The sequence below is a fragment of the Typha angustifolia genome, chromosome 8 (genome assembly GCF_048772165.1).
Source record: "Typha angustifolia cultivar Huaian chromosome 8, ASM4877216v1, whole genome shotgun sequence".
Taxonomy (NCBI): Eukaryota; Viridiplantae; Streptophyta; class Magnoliopsida; order Poales; family Typhaceae; genus Typha; species Typha angustifolia.
Window position 1 is genome coordinate 12,860,270 of NC_133246.1, and position 15,045 is coordinate 12,875,314.

The window sequence follows — 15,045 nt, forward strand, 5'->3', positions numbered from 1 at the left end:
CCACCTCCCTGATGCCTCTTTTAGCGGCTGATGTTAACAATGCTTATTGTAACCAGGGTAGCTAATTAATCTAGTTCTTTTCTTTAAAAAAAATTAGATCAATGACAAAAGATCCCATTTTGTATAAAATCTTCTAATTTTCTTTCATAGCTCATTCACTTCGTCTGTTTACTTTTTTATTATAAAAATATCAAGTGATTAACACATGACTAATTTAGATGCTCTAGGGACCATTTTATCCTTTATTTAGGGAAAAAAAAAAGATGATACTGAAATAGTTATTCGGACGTTTTCGTTAACACCATTAAGAAATAAGAAATATTAGATAATAAAAACATAAGATTTATGTGAAAATTAGGGATAGTTTAGAAGGTCTATATAATTAAACCTAAGAAATTTATGGTCATGGATGTTGAATTTTGGTGAAACCATTAAAGGGATTCTAAAGTAATAATACTCGTACAACGCACATCAGTTGGCATGATCAAGGATGTCATTGAAGATGCTAAAGCAAATAAGAGCTCGTTTTGGTATACTTAGAATGAGAATAATACCAAAAAGTCATTATAGATAAAGGATTTCCATGCATAATTCCTGTTGAAAAGAGGAATATGAGGTTATGTAGAGGCAGCAAAACAAAATGCACTTACTTGATAGAGAAATAGATACAAGATTAGAATGCCTTCTATAACAACAAGGGTGATTTATCATAGCTTTCATGCAATTATTCAGATATCTATTCTCATAAATGATCGATTAGGGTGCAATTATTCTCTGATTGCAATTATTAATGAATAAGAGAACAGGTGCAAATATTTGATTGCAATTCTTGCAATTATCATCTGAGGACAATTATTCAGATATCTGAAAAATTATAGCAATAATTCACATATCTGCTTGCAATTATTGATAGGAATAGGGCCCAGGCCTTGGGAGTCTCAGACTTTGAATAAAGGGGTTGGCTTCTATCCCTAATTAAATGTGGGCTGGGCCTGAACCCACTCTGATAGCAGTTACTGCTCCTTTAATATTAGTTCTTTTAGAATTGCCATTATGATTAATTTTGAAAACAATATTACTAGAGGAATAGCTGTTACAAATGAATAAAATGTATACAGATGACCAAAATATCATTTTCTTTTCTAATTTTAGTGTTACATATTTGACAAGGGGAATATTTTCTGAGATCCTTGCGACTAGTCTTATTGTTATCCTGCATCAGAGTAATTGTTTACAGGACTATAAACCCTTTACTTGTTCTAGTGCTGGTATATTTGGAAGAAGAAGTTACTGGTTAGGATAAGTTTTATCCTTGAGAAGAAACACTTCTGTTTGACAACAATATAAGCAGAGAGCACTGACAAAAGAAAAGAAATCAAAAGCTACATGCTTCATGTGGTAAATACATTGTTGATAAAGTTGTGCTCCAAGTTGTGAAGTGAGAGGCTTGCATTCAAGAGAGAGAGAGAGAGAGAGAGAATGCATGCATGCATCTTTCTTGGTGTCTCTCACATGAACCAGAGTCCCCAGCTACAGGAAGCAGGAAATGGACTTGTTGTCATAATTATGGAACAGCTTGGAATATAGCTGTTACCAGCTTCTGATGGGGTTTAAAGCCATTGTTACAATTATGGCCATGGGGACCATGCACACTAAATCTCAGGCTTCTTGCATGCCAAACAACAAGAATCTCTTTACTGACACTAATAATAGCTGATCCAAGAGTATAATCATGGAAGATTTGCAGAGGAGCAAAAGTTAGAAAAGGGAGAGTAAGGAGATTTAAAAGAAAGGAAGTAATCAAATTAACTAATGCATCTCAACAACTCCCCACCCCCAGACTCCAAAACATTTATTAACTGTACTTTGTACCTTTCTGAACCTCTGATTCAACAAAAGAGTGAGAGGAAGAGAGTTTTTGACCAAACTAGCTCTCCCACAACTTTTTTTTTTATTTTACACGTTTCTCATTTGTACGGTAACTTTCAAATATAAATTCTTTTTCGAGTCAGTGAATTATATAAATTTTCAAAATTGCTACAATAATTAGTAAGTCTAGAATAAATTTTATATTTGAAAGCTGATGAATTGAAAATTAACTTATATGTAGATGTTCCTTCTAATAATAAAGAAATTTAACTTTACTCGTAAATATTTGGCAACAACAAAATAATCCAGTTACAGTAATAGGTGATTCCTAAAAGTTATAACCAAGTTAGAGATGAATATAAGAAGTGATAATTTTCAAGTTGGAGTAAGGAAACAAAGAAGAATGAGTTGGTCCAAACAAAGTGCAGTGAATTTGGAGATGTCTAGTATGTATTTTTCATTGATTACAAAATCCTTCTCTCAAATAGTAGAACTTTAGTACAGACCAGAGATCCACTTCCTCTGTAGCTTTAAATTGGTATGTCTTTATATACATTTTCCACCTGACATCAATCCCTGTCTATTGTTCCATATACTCTGACCATGCAGCTAAATAGGCTACACATTCATGCTTCTCATTAAGAGGAGAACGATATGTTTGGTATAAGCAAATTGCAACAATGGCTACGAAAGTAGGTTGAAATAAGACTATGGAAAGAGTAAAGACAGTAGGTGAGGAATAAATTAAAGGAATATGATAAATGGGAAATATATGTTTAAAAATTTGCAATTGTCTATCTATGCTTTCTGCTTTTGTTGTATGGATTATTATGTTGCTGGCTGTGTTTGGTGCTCTGAGGACTAGAATCCGTAGTGCCTCACAGAATACTCCAACAACTGCAAGCTAGGGCATATCATCTCCTTCACTCTGGTGCCATTCCTGTATATTTTGAATGTTGGGATAGTTCTCACGTTCTCTGCCTTGGCAACAGCAGGGTGCTCATTCACATCCACCTGAATTAGATGAAAAGTGAAATTAAGACTAGACAATACTGAGAACGAAAAAGATGCAGAAATGCTGAATTTTACCTTGAGAAAATTCACAGATGGATACTTGGTACATAGCGCATCAACAAACGGTGTCATTTGGGTGCAATGCTGATTCAACGGTGACATGAAGTGGATGATCGAAACTCCTAAAAAGCATAAAAATTTGATTATTATTGATGCTATTATTATTGATGCTACTGTTGCCACTTATATAAATGTCAAAACCAGTGTAACTAGGCATTTCTTCATAGCTGAAGAAAAGGCAAAGGAATGTGATAACATTTACAGTAGTAAATTAATATATAATCTAACTAAAGATTGAATTGATGTTTGACAAGTAATGATTGGGTTGAATGAAGATAGAAGAACCTGATTACAGCTGAAACAGGAACAGATATGCATATCTTAACTTTTAATCCATATGGGACCACATCTAACAAATCATTTCTAAAAGATTATTTGCATTAGAGAAAAATATAACTCGTGAATTCAAAAAGTCACTTTTATTTTCTAATGGTTTTCAATCACTATATTGTATCTTGAAGACCAAAATAAGAGAATTGCTCAAATCTCATGCAAGCAGGTCACAGGATGAGAACCAAATAAGAGTAAACTCACCAGGTAAGGTAATAGCTGCTTGAAACTGTTCAATATTTGTAATTTCTTCAACCTCCCCACCAAACTTCATATTAGAGACCTCCTCCCCTCGAGATTTTTTAAGTGCAACCTGGGCATGGAACAGAGCCTCTGCCACCTCGGTATCATCTTGAATTTCTTTCCTTAGAATCTCATAATCTCTGACAGAGTCAGCCCATCGTTCAATCTGTTCATGAGAAGAAAATAATGCGAGCTATGGTTAGAATGCCAAGAATATAACTTTAGGACGCAAGTAAAAGAAGAAGAAAAAGTGAGGAAATAATATTACCTTGCCATTTGAGGCAGCGCGTCTGAGAAGGGCCTTTGTGTAGTTAGGTCGAATCTGGAGGGCTTCGTTGCAGTCCTCAATAGACTTTTCCCACTGTCCAAGCTTGGCCCTGCAAGCTGCTCTATTACAATAGAGGACAGGATTTGAAGGATCATACTTGAGCCCTTCCCCATAAGCTAAGCAAGCTTCCGCATACTTTCCAGAATTGAAGAGCTCGTTCCCTAGAGCTCGGGCTCGGGCCACTGCTTTGACATTGTTTAGCATCAATGTAACTTCTGCATTACAAGGATCTATCTGCCTAGATTTCTCAGCTACAGCAACCGAATTTTCAAACCTGAAGAATATCAGAACTTGCTCTCACTCACTCAAGAATTGGAAAATTTTCTACAAGCTCCATGCGTCTGTGGACTCACCTTCCCAATGCCATCTCAACTTGGGCATGAACAAAATAAATGTAGGAATTGGAGAGGAAACCGAAAAACTTTGTGTTTGAGCAAGATGAGGATGAATGATCAAGCTTGGATGCATTCGATATAGCCAAATCAGCCTCTTCAAGTTGATAGATCCGAAGAAGAGCTTCTGCTCTAGAAGCAATGAGCTGCAAATACCAAATTCTGAGGACTAAGATCTTTGTCTTCCCATCTTATAACAGCTAGTTATCAAAATCTGATTGAATATTAATATGCAAGTCAGAAATTTCACCAAGGGGGAAGAATCTGCTCCTGCTGAAATGGCAGCATCACTTTCCCTTAATGCGCTCTTCCAATCTCCAATCTTCCTGGCATCTGCACATCTATCCAAATGCTTCTCCACTGCTTGCAGCTTCTGCAACTCAACAAGGTCAGGCTGCAGGACAGCCACGAAGAGATGCTTCCGAGCATTATCAACCTGTCCTAACCTGTAGTTAAGAACGAGAACTATCGAATACATGAAAGGACAAAAAGAAGTTTGATTTGCAATGGGTGAAAAATCCTATAGGTATCATCAGTATGGAGTATGTAAGTTCATACTGGTTTAGGATCTATTGTCAGGAATAATGAGATATATAGGTTAAAATTCCTCAGCATGAATATTAAATATCACTCGAGAACAATGATGAATATTAGGAGGTCATTTCAACACTATAAGCAGTAGTAATAAAGCACACACACACAGAAAGCAATGGATTGCCTGAAATTACTGAAACAAAAATAGAGGAGACAAACAACAAAAAAAACCTAATCAAAACAACTCATGGTTCATGAAAACGTTATAGCCCAATAGCCAGAAAGAGTTAGAGAGAACATGCTACCTGTCACCCATAACAACAAACTACAGGTGAGCATTTGTAAGTGCCAACAACAATCAGATCTAAGTTTATCCAACTAAAGATCACAGTTCAAGATAAAGATTACTATCACAACATTAACTAAACATTGATCTGATCACAATTCAAGAAGTTTGAAGGTAATACACCAGTATTCACCTTATATAAAGTGCTATCATCCTCTGGTGAGCTCGGACAAACCCCGGATCCAACCGAACAGCCTCCTCACACTCCTTAACAGCCTCTGCCAACCTTCTTAACCCAATAAGTGCTGCCGCGCGATTACTCCGGCACGCAGCATTATCTGGACACAATGCTATTGCCCTATCATACAACCGTAGCGCCTCCGCAAACTGCCCCTTCTTGTACTGCTCATTCCCCACCCTCCTCACCTCCTCTGGATCCACACTCGCCATTGCCTTCCTTACTACAGAGTCCCCTGATATGCAGGCGGCGCTCCTTATTATGCTACCGTGCCCATAATTCCCAGTCCCAGAGCCGAGCACGTCACTCTTAGCGGTGCTCCGATGCATCGTCCCGGTCTTCGCAATTTTCCCCGACGGGCATATGTTTCCCGCAGGAAGCACATTGGTCATTGGAGACGTGGCCGTGCTACTAGTTCCGGTATTATCCTCGGAGAAGACAAGCGGGCCCGACACCGTGCGCCGGTGGCCAGGTCTCGAGCTCTTGTCTTGATTAGAATTGGGACTAGTCTCAGCAGAATTCAACAGAATCCCGCCGGAGTTGCTTCGCCTTCCTGCAATGCCAAGAAAAGTCTGCGTCTTGGATGCCGTACTTGAGCAGCTCGAGCTGGTGCTGGTCGTGTTGACGATGAGAGGGGAGACGGGAGAGCTCAGGGAGAGGAAATCTTTGGAATCCGGCTTGTTGGTGTCGAAGGTCACCGCAGAATGTAAGCGGTCCGAGATGGATTCGACCATACCGGGCTTCCGTGTCTTGTTGCTAATGTAATTTGGAAGCGACATTTCATCAAATATCTCGTATTCTTTGCTTAGATCTCTCAGTAGACTAGGAAAAATGAGGAATGCACCAAGAAAACATCAAAACATGGCTATAGAGAGAAAGAGAGAGTTGGGAAGATGGGGATCTGGTGATGACGGAGGAGGAAGCAAAGAATGAAAACGTGGGTAGATTTGGAGTGAAGAAGAAGAGTAGAGAATGGGGGAAGAGAGAATAGAAGAGAATACCAAGTTAAAAAAGGAGTTTCCTTTTCTTCTCGCTGTCATATGTTTGATTCACGAGAACTCTTTACCTTTTATTTACTCTCCGATGGTGAGTTGTGGAGAGAGTAGGATGAACGTGCGATAGTCGATAGATAATATTTAGCTCAAACTCCGCAACTTTATTAACATCTCCTCTATCTATTGCTTTTACCTCTTTACACCTCCAATTTTCTGTTTATATATTATGGCCTCACTTCAGCTTTTACTTTTATTATTATTTTTAAAAGGAAAGGAGTTCGGCCATTGCTTCCTTGTTAGTTATGGTTCAGCACCGTCAGATGAATACCAACACATTATGTCTCTTTAGTGTCTGTGTAAATTACATGTGTCACTAGGAAAGTGAAAAAAGATTCTATGTTTTTGTTTTGAAAGGGCTTTTAAATATTTGTGTCACATCAAAATTTTTAGGAGTCATTAAAGAGAAAGAGAAAAGGAAAGGGAAATAAATTACTATTATCCAAGATGTACTATCATTAGAGTGAAAATTTTTAAGGTTTTTCAGCTATCCATTTACATCAATGTCCCGAGAAAAATTAAGACGTAAGAGTTTTAACTTCATGCAGAGTTATGAAAGAGTAGTTTATCGCGTAGTCTAACTAGCCAACTAGCTTACTTTTGCTCGAGCTAAAGTCGAAATTAATTTCTAAGTTGAGATTTATGTTTAGGCTCGACTAAGCTTAATTTGAGCCAAATTAAAATAGTCCATTTTCCATCCATAAATGAACTTAATTCAAGAGCTGAGCTGAATAAAACTAGACTTAAAATTTCAAACTAGATTCATCTCAACTACTCTTTAATATATGAATACCAAAAACAACCTATTTCATTCTCTGAGATTGATAAAGACTCAAAGATTTAAGTTTATGTTTATATTTTTAAAAAGAATAAAATTATTTTTTCTTTGTTTGAGTTTTTATGTCATTTGTGAAAGGTCTTTTGAAAATAGAAAAAATAAGCTATTATATGCATCTCTTATATAAATTTCTTACATTTTATTATGAATATATATATATATATATATATATATTAAGAGTTTCTTTTTCATGAAACAGATATATAATATTTTGAGTATATTAACTAAACATCTTTATATAATGGTTGCCTATTCACAGCCAAAGGGGTATAGTGTTTGGTTTGTTAATTTGTGATATATGGGAGGATAAATGTTTGAATACTTTGGACTAATATTTGATTAGCATGTTTTGTTATTAGACCATATATATGCATACTATGTTACATTATGCTAAGTTATCGTTATCTATCATTTATATCTTCCACTCTTATTATATGGTTTTTTTTTTAAGAGACTTTATTTTGGTATAAAGTTGTCAAAAGAAAGAGTTTATTAAGTTTTATAATTAACAAATTTGTGATTAAATAAAGTTAATCATAATTTATTTTTCTTAGTTAATTATGTATAACTTGTACGGAGGTATTTTATTTTTAAAAAAAAACCTCTACGTAAAATGGAGAAATTGCAAGGTGTTATTTGTGAGAAAGCGCGAGGGGCCTGGGGAGTTGGCATTTTTGCTAATAAAACCCTGGTGACTGGGCCAAGCTGGCCACGTGCGTGAGGTGATCGTGCCAGCTGGCCTATGAAACCCGAAGCTCTCAGGCTCCAGCAAAAGCACGTGACAATAGTACAATACCCGATCCAATAAAATTGGATAGTAGACTTACTACTAGTTTATATATCAATTAATATTATTAAAGAATAATTCTAAACTCCCTAAATTATCGCTAGTTTATATATACTTATCTGAACTCTTTTATTATCCATATACACCCTATAAAATAAAATAAAAATTTATATATAATTGATATATACCCCTATAAACTAAGAAAAAAGTAATTATACTGATATTTAAACCAAAAAAAATAATTTGAATCAAAAGATGTATGTGGTAAAAAAAATATTCGAAAACTGTATGCGAAAATGATAGTAGTTCAGAAAGTCTAAGGGAAATTATCCCTATTAAATACTTAGAATTGAATACTAATTTGATAAAACTTATTATTTTATCCACTCTAAACTTTGAACTAAGTTACGACGGCCGGTTTTTTTTCCTACAGTATTCTTATCTTTTTCCCTTAATAATATATTTTATCATTAATTTTCTCTCAAAAATATATGTTTATTTGATAAGTTATTTTGTCATCTCTGTTAATGATATTTATAGTTGTTTAATTAAAAAATTCGAAAGAGACATAATGATATGAAATTAAGTTTGCAGGATGAAATAAATAGTAGAGGGTAAAATATATTTAACCTAAACATAGTAATAGATATCTTAATTGAGCTATGAATCTTTCTTAATTCTCTTTATATTTCTAGTTTTTTTACTTATGGAAAGGCTCTCTTGTTCTTCCTAATGAATACTTTTGATTTCATCTTTTCTATAGGGCAATTAAATAAATGATAGAAGATTGCTGAGATGCAATTAGTTTATGAGAGATCCCATCAGCACTATGTTAGCACTTTAGATTAAGTAGTGTTGGTTGTTGAAGAGATTTAGATAATTATTGACCTAATTAAAATATCTAAATCCATGGGCCATCCTAGGTCTCATAGCTAAGGTTTACTTTGTCAGGATTCTTCATCATGCCAGGATTTCTTAATTCCTAGCTTTAATGTCAATAATGCAAAGCATAAAGAAGAGACTATAACCATCCAATGATAACGAAGTGGACTGTTAGCTAACTAATGCCATAATTAACTCCAAATAGCATGTCTAAGTAAGACAGCTCGCTACCTTTCCTACTAATTAATTTTTAACAGTCCCTGGGGATGAAACAATGCCAAAGCCTTTTCTCTTCTTAAAACATGGGAAACAAACTACATCACCCATCCTCAAGTGTTATTATTAACCTTTAGTTTTAATTTACAGTAATCAAATCAAAATCAAAATAAAAAAACTTAAATTTCTTATTTAAAGAAGCAAAAATTTAACGCCAGGAATGAAAGTTGATGCCTTAAATTTCGACCAAACTATAAGAAGGTCCCCCTCAAATAAATAAATAAATAAATAAATAAATGGATAAGATAAACCATCGTACAACCATAGCTAGTTACTTACTGTACATTGAATCATATTACAGCACCTTCCGTTTGACTCCCCTTAAACCAGTCAAGAGTACAAGATGCATTTGAATTCTGGCGACCAGCTATATATCTCTTATTAGAATCTTGTCCTAATTATAGTACAATGGACCACGTAAAACTATGCCAATGCACCTGCAGGAGCACGTCATGTTGTCTAAATAAATTAGCTTGGTTTCTCAAACTTTGGGTAAGATTAGTAGGGAATGTGTATCATTGGAGGCTATGTGGCTCATCACACCACATGCCTAAATACTCATTGGAATGAAGGGAACATGGCCTGCTCAATATTTGAACACAAACTCACGTATGGGGTGTGTGAGTTTATATATATAAAAGCTGGAGAAACTCTGCCTCTGATTAGATCTTTAAATTGTGGCACAACTTGCTAATAAATGTATTCCAGGTTAGATGCTGTTGTAGCACTGAGTTCAACATCCATGGGGCCAAATAAGAGAGACATCTGGATTGCAAATTTATAGAGAATATACAACAGGACACTGAAAGTTTTGAACATGTTTTCCAAATTGCTGAGCTAGCAAAGAAACTATAGGAATCATGGAACTTCTTGTCATGTAAGTAGCTAGGCTATCATTAGATTGCATTCAATTGGAAACAGGCAGACAAGGTCTCTCTTGATACCAGATCATTTTGACCCTTTGGAGCAGCTCCATGACATAGTGCATGTCCTTTTCAGGCCCTCAATCATAACAGATCAAATATTATTTTCAGTTTTCAGATCCATGCTTCTCTTATTTTATGAGAATTTTTTTTATCACGTACGAACAAAGAAAATCTCAAATGATGGAAGAAAATATTTCTAAATTTCCAACTTGGGTAGATAGTTTATACTTTTCAAATGGAAAAATAATATCTTTCACTACAACTCAAACAACACAGTTGTGATGCAAGATTGCCCATGTTCCACATTAGTTGGCCACCATAATAAATAGCCTCTATGCCGACTTAGTTTTACTAAAACTCAACTACCAGTTACTTTGTTTTACTTCTGAGTGTGTGATTTATGCGGTAATAAATCAATCATGCAGACCATATAATCACAATACAAGAGCTCATGCATGCAGAAACTCTGACTGAGCCCTAATTGTTATAGTTCTTCTAACCCTAGATCTTGACGACCAAGTCACCGTACCAAATTCTGACTCATGTTTAAGTCCTAGGCAAGTTGCATCAAGCAGTACGTACTTCTGTACCCAATTTGGGTACAATGTGTTACAATGCGTCCGAAGTTTCAGTTCATCTAGCACAGGATGGACCATAGTCGTATGCGACTATTGTAAGTCAATCATGTCCAACGTACTCATTCCTATCTTTTTCACTACATTAGTACAGTACGTCTGAACCCTTGGGCTGTCATGCTCTCTATTAAATGGCATATTCTTAGGTGGTAAACTTTTCAGCTAAAAGACCACCTCAACATAACACCATCAGCTTGAATGAGCAAACCGCAAACATGCAATAAATCTATATAGTTCTATATAATGTGATTGCTCATATAACCAGTTAGTGCTTGTACAAGCAAAAATTATGTCGCAGATTCATCTATCTTACTCTTGAGCAACTGAAATGCTGGATTCACCCAGGCTCCGCAGTTGCACTGCATGCCTGCCCAGTTGAATGAACCCAACCGGGCCTTGCAACCGAAGCACCAAAGTTTCTCCTCAACGTTGCCTCCTTCCACTGTTCAAAATCAGTGTTAGCAACTTAGCAAACATGTTTAGAATGTCTGTGATGACATTAAGCTAATGAAATTGTATGAATATATGCATCGTTTACCGGTTTGCATCCACTTCAAGGGTTCCACAAATATTGAGGAGCACTCAAGCTTCTTCTCAGTCGCCATTCTATCATCTCTTTTCTTCCATTTAAAGCACTGCTCGCCCGCACCTTTTTCATGAGGGATGACATTCTCTTGTGAAGCAACAATTCTGCGACATTTTTTGCAGCGATAAAGTAGTCTTGGTTTCTGATCAGTTTCCATGTCCTAATTGAGGAATACCTTGTTAGTACGCCAACATCTGCCGATATGTAAGCTCATATGTACCATGAATATATTCGATACCAATAAATATGTTGCTCTTATTGTACCTTTTAATCAATCAAGCACCAGTCGAAGTCTGCAACTTTAGCCTATTCCTGAATCAACTATAAAATGTAAACTCTAAGACACCACTAACTAATTGTGCTGCATAAAATTTTCAACTGAAAAAAAGAGGTTAAATTAAATCGACACCACCCTAAATAATAGCATAATAACACACTAATCCCTTGAAGTAAAAAAACCTAACAATAACACCCTCCAATCTATTGAAAATTAAAACTGTAAAGACACCATGAACTATTCAGGCAAAATGACATTTTTACCCATGACTGTGGCATTGACTTGCAATGTGATTAGCTATTGACCAACAATTATTATATCTTCATATTACCCTTTACTTAGTAGGAGTCTGAACAATTTGACTAGACATGTGCTTGTCTAAAGTGCATTTTAGCCAATTAGGTTTTATTAAGATAAGGAATGAGGGCAGCAGTGCCATGAAAATGCAAAAAAAATGGTCATGTACTAAGCATGTGAACAGTTTTCCATCAAAATGCCTCATGGCATCCTAACCAAGGATCCTCTTTTTTAGTTTTCAATAGTTTAGAGAGTGTTAGTATTAGGATTTTTAATTCAGGGCTAAAAAAGGAAGAAAACAATAGAAAAGCAGCAAGAAAATCAATATTACAGATGGAGGAACAAAGGATATACTGAGCAGTTAACGTGAAAGCAGGCCAATGAAGAGACAAAAAAGAAAAGAAAAGAAAAGGCGAGATCTCACTTACTATTTACAACTATGCTGCAACCAATAAGTGTAATGTACAGAAACACTGATGTGCAAGACAGAGATGTCACCCTGCAGCTTGCCCACTTCACTGGTATCACCAATCTCAGCCATTTTCTGCTGCTTTATTTTATTTTGAATGGGAGCTATGCACGCAACAAATTCTCGAGAAGGGATTTCTGAACAAATATTGGTTTTTCTACAACGTGCAAGATGCACTTCTCTATGATAATATATGCTCTATAAACAGCAAAAGATTCTTCCAGACAAGCAACAACAAATGGTCAAGCTAAAATTTTCATTTGTTGTCATAATCATACTCTTCTCCATCACATGCATAAATCCACTTCTGAGCATCTTCACCACACTCTCCAATCAAGCAGAGAAACCAATTACTCTTGCCTGTACCTCAAATAGATCATAATATGACCAAATTTTATTTTCAATTATTATTTCTCTTCATATTAAAACAGGCATTCTCTACGTGATCTCTAGATTTCTCTAGTTTGCATACAGGGATATACCCATCTAAAACTGAAAATTCATTTATGAAATTTATCTGTTAGGGCTAAATGTGAATTCAACTAAAAGGAATTCAATTACTATAAATGCATAGCCAATTCCAACAACATTTCTTCCATAAGAAAGTCCACATTATGATTTTCTGATAATGTAGTGAATTGTGATAACAGCGGGAAATAAAAATTAAAAGGAGAAATAGTTGGGCCAGAAGAAAGTCTTTTACCAAAGTCAAATTTATCCACACCAGGGAGGAGATTATTATAGAACCTACGAGGATTAAAAATATGCTATTCAGTTGTACTTCATGATGTTAGCAGCTTGCAGAACAACAGTAACAAATTGGTAGCGGACGGAAATCTTAAAGATAAAATATATAAAAGAGCATCTCATCTTTGTAATACATGTGATATCTAAGTAGCTATCAAAATCAATATCTGAATATAGAAATAAATAAGGAGATAAACTTTGGATTGGTCCCAACTTTTATCCTCTTTCCTATGTCATGACTCATGAAGATATGAAACCATACGAAGTACTAGATTCTTTAATTCTAGAACATGACTCCTCAATGAGGCCGAAAATAATATTCCTCTAGGGACCATGTCATGCATTCGAGGCAGCATATCCAGAAAGAAGTTTCATCCTCTATATATGCAGAAAAGTGCCTTTTCATCAACTCTGGCCGAAGATAAATTGATTATCATGCTCCATATTCCGCCACATCAACCTATATCGGACAAGCCAAATTACATTTTATGACAGATTTTAGTTATTCCTATCTTTTCTGATATGATTATCATATCAATAATTTAAGCACAAAAGATGAAGCTTGGATATGTGGCCACCTCATGGCCCAAACTCTTGATCTTGTATATATACCCACTTTCCTGATCATAATCCTCCACAAGTAATACCTCATCTGAATTCCCAAACTCACCCTCCATTGCTTACTTCATCTTTTGCCACCCTCAGCCATCTAAAAGGAGAGCAGTTTCAAAGCACCTATTGCCATGGGTTCAGGAAGATGAAAGCAAGTCACAATTAAGAATTCTTCTCCAAATCTTTCAAAACCACCATTGACCTACAATTCTACTTGTCCAAAGGTTATTTCTCAGCGAAAGAAATTGATAAGATGGAGTTGTACAAGAGGAAGAAAAATTGCAAATTTAGTTACAAAATATACTGTCCAAGCAGTGGAATCATACAAGGCTCGTCTCCTTCTTTGTTTAGATTACTAGAATACTTTAATTCGTAACTACACCAGTTTCTTCCGAATTCACCATCCCAAATCTTGCAAGACACTCGAAATCTCGAGGCGAGAGTCGCAGTCAGATTACATTCAAACAAAAGGAAGGTGTTTTGCAGTTAGATCGTTTATAACAAGAAACTAATCCACAACCAGTTAGAAACCCTAACAACAGAAGTAGAAGTACCGCAGTCAGAATGTTTTGTCCCTTAAGTATTTCGATTTGAATGCAAGAGCAGAGTCAGGGTTTGTACCTTGTCGGAATCCGGAACCTTGCAGCTTTCCTTCTCGCCGGTTTGGACTCGGAGAGGCAACGCGACGATTCGAATCCGCCGCCGCCTTCCCTTGGACGGTTGGACCGGTCTACCAGGTGAGTTGAGTATTTCTCAGAACGGCGCTGAATGATGAACCAGAACCCCAGAACCAGACACGTTGTACTACTACCTGGGATTGGGTCCGGTCGGTCCACATACTACTCACTTACCGTATCAGAAAACCGTCTCCTCTCCGTATGTTATATTCTTCTAATTTTAACATAATTACAGAATAGTTTATCGAAAGAAAAACAAATTATAGTTACAGAATAGACCTCTTGTTTGTAGACCATCGTGACACTACAAGAACCTACTTCGCTCTTATCTACTGTCCCCACTCTCTCTTAGTATGATCTCTCTTACACCTTCTCCATCTTGTGCCTAACGAATTATTATTGTCAAATATAGCTAAACTGGATGCCTTTAAAGGGTGAAATCATAAACCTGATTATCAAATTTACAACACTTAGGAATGCGCATATTTGCTCTAATTAGTCTAGTTAGGTAGCCTAATTAGGATTACCAAGTCATGTAGCATTTAGCATCCTCTAATATTAGGTTTCGTATCAAAAGGATCTAAAATTTATAACTTTAAATATATGTCATCAAGGAGAATCTATTAGCAG

General features: G+C 35.9%; 2 protein-coding genes across 6 annotated transcripts; both read right to left on the reverse strand.

Moving 5' to 3' along the window:
* Window positions 1-2,292: 2,292 nt before the first annotated feature.
* LOC140764217 (TPR repeat-containing thioredoxin TTL1-like) lies at window positions 2,293-6,498 on the reverse strand. The gene is made up of 7 exons (XM_073102660.1): window positions 5,310-6,498; window positions 4,547-4,742; window positions 4,258-4,442; window positions 3,845-4,178; window positions 3,538-3,742; window positions 2,959-3,065; window positions 2,293-2,883 (listed from the first exon to the last, which is right to left on the reverse strand). The coding sequence occupies exons 1-7, from the start codon at window positions 6,131-6,133 to the stop codon at window positions 2,731-2,733; spliced, it is 2,004 nt and encodes a 667-aa protein (XP_072958761.1). The 5' UTR covers window positions 6,134-6,498; the 3' UTR covers window positions 2,293-2,730.
* Window positions 6,499-10,944: 4,446 nt separating this feature from the next.
* LOC140764681 (probable inactive dual specificity protein phosphatase-like At4g18593) lies at window positions 10,945-14,569 on the reverse strand. Of its 5 annotated transcripts, none has more exons than XM_073103372.1 (5): window positions 14,360-14,569; window positions 13,083-13,126; window positions 11,601-11,648; window positions 11,289-11,496; window positions 10,945-11,192 (listed from the first exon to the last, which is right to left on the reverse strand). In XM_073103372.1, exons 4-5 carry the CDS (start codon window positions 11,491-11,493, stop codon window positions 11,038-11,040), a joined length of 360 nt encoding a protein of 119 aa, XP_072959473.1. In that variant the 5' UTR covers window positions 11,494-11,496; window positions 11,601-11,648; window positions 13,083-13,126; window positions 14,360-14,569; the 3' UTR covers window positions 10,945-11,037. The 5 variants fall into 5 exon arrangements, with proteins under 5 accessions (XP_072959473.1, XP_072959470.1, XP_072959472.1 ...); XM_073103369.1 differs by having other exon boundaries at window positions 11,601-11,657; window positions 14,360-14,568; XM_073103371.1 differs by lacking the exon at window positions 13,083-13,126 and having other exon boundaries at window positions 14,360-14,568.
* Between the last annotated feature and the right edge of the window lie 476 nt (window positions 14,570-15,045).